At 36.6% G+C, this 2,431-nt stretch overlaps 1 protein-coding gene across 1 annotated transcript in view; it reads right to left on the bottom strand.

The window, feature by feature from the left end:
• The window catches only part of LOC119594718 (serine/threonine-protein phosphatase 6 regulatory subunit 3-A-like), a gene marked incomplete in the record, with an annotated part of 49,082 nt that extends 47,357 nt beyond the window's left edge, over window positions 1-1,725 (bottom strand). Inside the window, 4 exon segments of the mRNA XM_037943777.1 lie at window positions 64-246; window positions 1,042-1,121; window positions 1,393-1,458; window positions 1,707-1,725. Of these exon segments, the coding sequence (XP_037799705.1) occupies window positions 64-246; window positions 1,042-1,121; window positions 1,393-1,452 (323 nt within the window).
• Window positions 1,726-2,431: the final 706 nt, after the last annotated feature.

Genomic DNA, 2,431 nt, shown 5'->3' with positions numbered 1-2,431 from the left:
TGCATTTGTATGATATCACAAACGATACATGAATACAGATCTACACAAAAACACTAAACTTACTTGTACAATATATCTAAGAGGCTGGTTGAAGCCACCAACTTATCAATAATAGCTGGCACATCTGCTGTGAGTAGCTCTGCAGCAAGGTTAGCATACTTAAACCTCATTTGCATCTCACCCTCTGCCGAAGGCTCATTTACTACCAAGTACACCATTTCGTCAAGGACTTCGGCTCGAGTCAAACTGCAAAAGAATTTCAGATCATACCATCAGAACTTGGCAATTTTGTTTTCTAAATCTGTAACAGATGACAATTGTATTTGCAATTCATCTTAAATGGACATAGATAGTTACTTTTCTTTATATTTTTTATTTTGAAGGCATGTAAGACCAAAAGTAATATTTTCTGAAATGATTTACTCCACATTTATGTTTTTTACTCATATCTTTCTAGTGATTTTGTTACACCATATAAAAATATCGAAACTATGGGATCTCGGATTCTATCTCGGTTTGCCAGACAGAAGCTGGGTGCCACCTGCAGCACAATCTTATGGTTTGGCAGGCCTTTTGCTGACAACTATATCAACAGCTGAGCCTAGTGACTGCTGTTGCTGCCCTAGAGAGCCAGCCCTTGGATATTTGTGGCCTCTATTTCTGGCATTGTAACTCTACGGTTTGGAAATGTCTGAAGTCTAGCAACAGACTTGGGGAGTATAAATTTGGGAGGATCTACCTTTTCTTTCTCCTCAAAAGGTGTTTCATAAACCTCATAAATTTATTCCATTCTGCTACTTTCCCCTCAAGTATTTCACAATTTAAATACTGTTCTCTGAGAAAAAGATGTCTAAATGCACTTTAATTAGGGAGGCTGACAACTTTATGACAAGAGACATTCAATTAAATACAAATGGCTTATCTTTGCATTGCTACACACATCTTACATTTATTCTCAAACATAAATATGCATTATACAGAAAGAAAAATGGATCCACATCCTCATATCATACACAATGTATTAATGGGGAATATACTCACAAGTCTATGAGTTTTCTATTCTGCGCCTTACACTCCTGGAGGAGCTCATCCTCGTCCATAAGCTCGAATAATGTGACATCCTGGAAAATATGAGAAGGAAAATTACCTTTTTTCCCAAGATAAAGTTGAAATCCTAATGTCAGCTAAGTCTAGTATCAATAATGATATATCTTATCTAGATTTGAAATCTAAAGCTGACTTAGTAACTGTTTATTGGGAAAATCTATATAATCTTTATGCAAAGAAAACAGTAACATCCAACAGAATAAGAACTCTCACTATTGCCACGGCTACACAGAAAAAAAATTACTCCTCACATCTGGTCTACTACAAAACAACACATTGACTTACTTCCTTTTGGAGCAGAGTCTCTATCTGCGCAGAGGAGCTAAAATTGTACTTCCAAAACATCTTCACCTGAAAAATAAAAACAAACAATCTGTCAATAAACATTACTTGAAAACCAGAGAGACCACAGTTCTCAAAGGCTAAATTTATATACCGTGACAAAATAAAGTTTATTTTTTTCTTTTTGTCTATCAATAGGATTCGTAGTTAACTTTATTCTAGGGCAAAAAAGTATGTCCAAATCACAAATCACAAGCATGAATTCTGTATTTCAACAATTTGACTTCCTTCCTATATACTACAGAATGACCACCAACTTGTTCTCTCCGATCACCTATATACCAATATAACTAAGCCATCCACCCCGACATAGTCCAGCCCAAATAGCATTACCTGAATATGATCTGCCTCTTAGTCACCCTATCTACTAGCAAGAAATATAAGCCTGGCCCTTTTTGCTCTGCTCATTTTGACAATACATATAACAAAGAGGTACTGTGAACTTTCACAAGCTTAACATAATTTAGATTACTCCTTTTTACAAAGACCTTCAAAACCTCTACTTGAAATGGAAGCCTGCTAGAAATGCCTCAAATCATGCCACTTTCTCAAAGAGGATACACTACTAAACAAAAACAACACCTGCACTACACACCAATAAAGCCCAACAGGTACCTAAAATACCAATTAAGTCCATTCTCACATGGTATAAACTTGGCACGCTGTGGCTAAAACCAAGAAAGCAATGGCAAACAGTCAACCTTGGCAGAAACCCTAAAAAGGAGAAGAGAGTGGCGTGTGGGACATACAAAACAACGAACGACTACCGACACTTGATTGACTGGTTATCTAAAACTTTCTGCTGTTCCTACATCTCAGCACTTGACTACTATCAAGTGAATTGGAGAAAAATGTGTGGGTAGGGAAGTGGCCACAAAGAAAACAACGGAATTTGTGGATGAACAACACAAATTATGCATGACAGCATTGTGGAATGGGAATAACAGAAAAGGAAAAAAAATTAAGAAAAAGAGCAATGGGC

This window comes from Penaeus monodon, chromosome 34 (assembly GCF_015228065.2).
Source record: "Penaeus monodon isolate SGIC_2016 chromosome 34, NSTDA_Pmon_1, whole genome shotgun sequence".
In the NCBI taxonomy this organism is placed as follows: domain Eukaryota; kingdom Metazoa; phylum Arthropoda; class Malacostraca; order Decapoda; family Penaeidae; genus Penaeus; species Penaeus monodon.
Note: the sequence above shows the minus strand (reverse complement) of the source record. Positions and strands in the feature narration are given on the sequence as shown.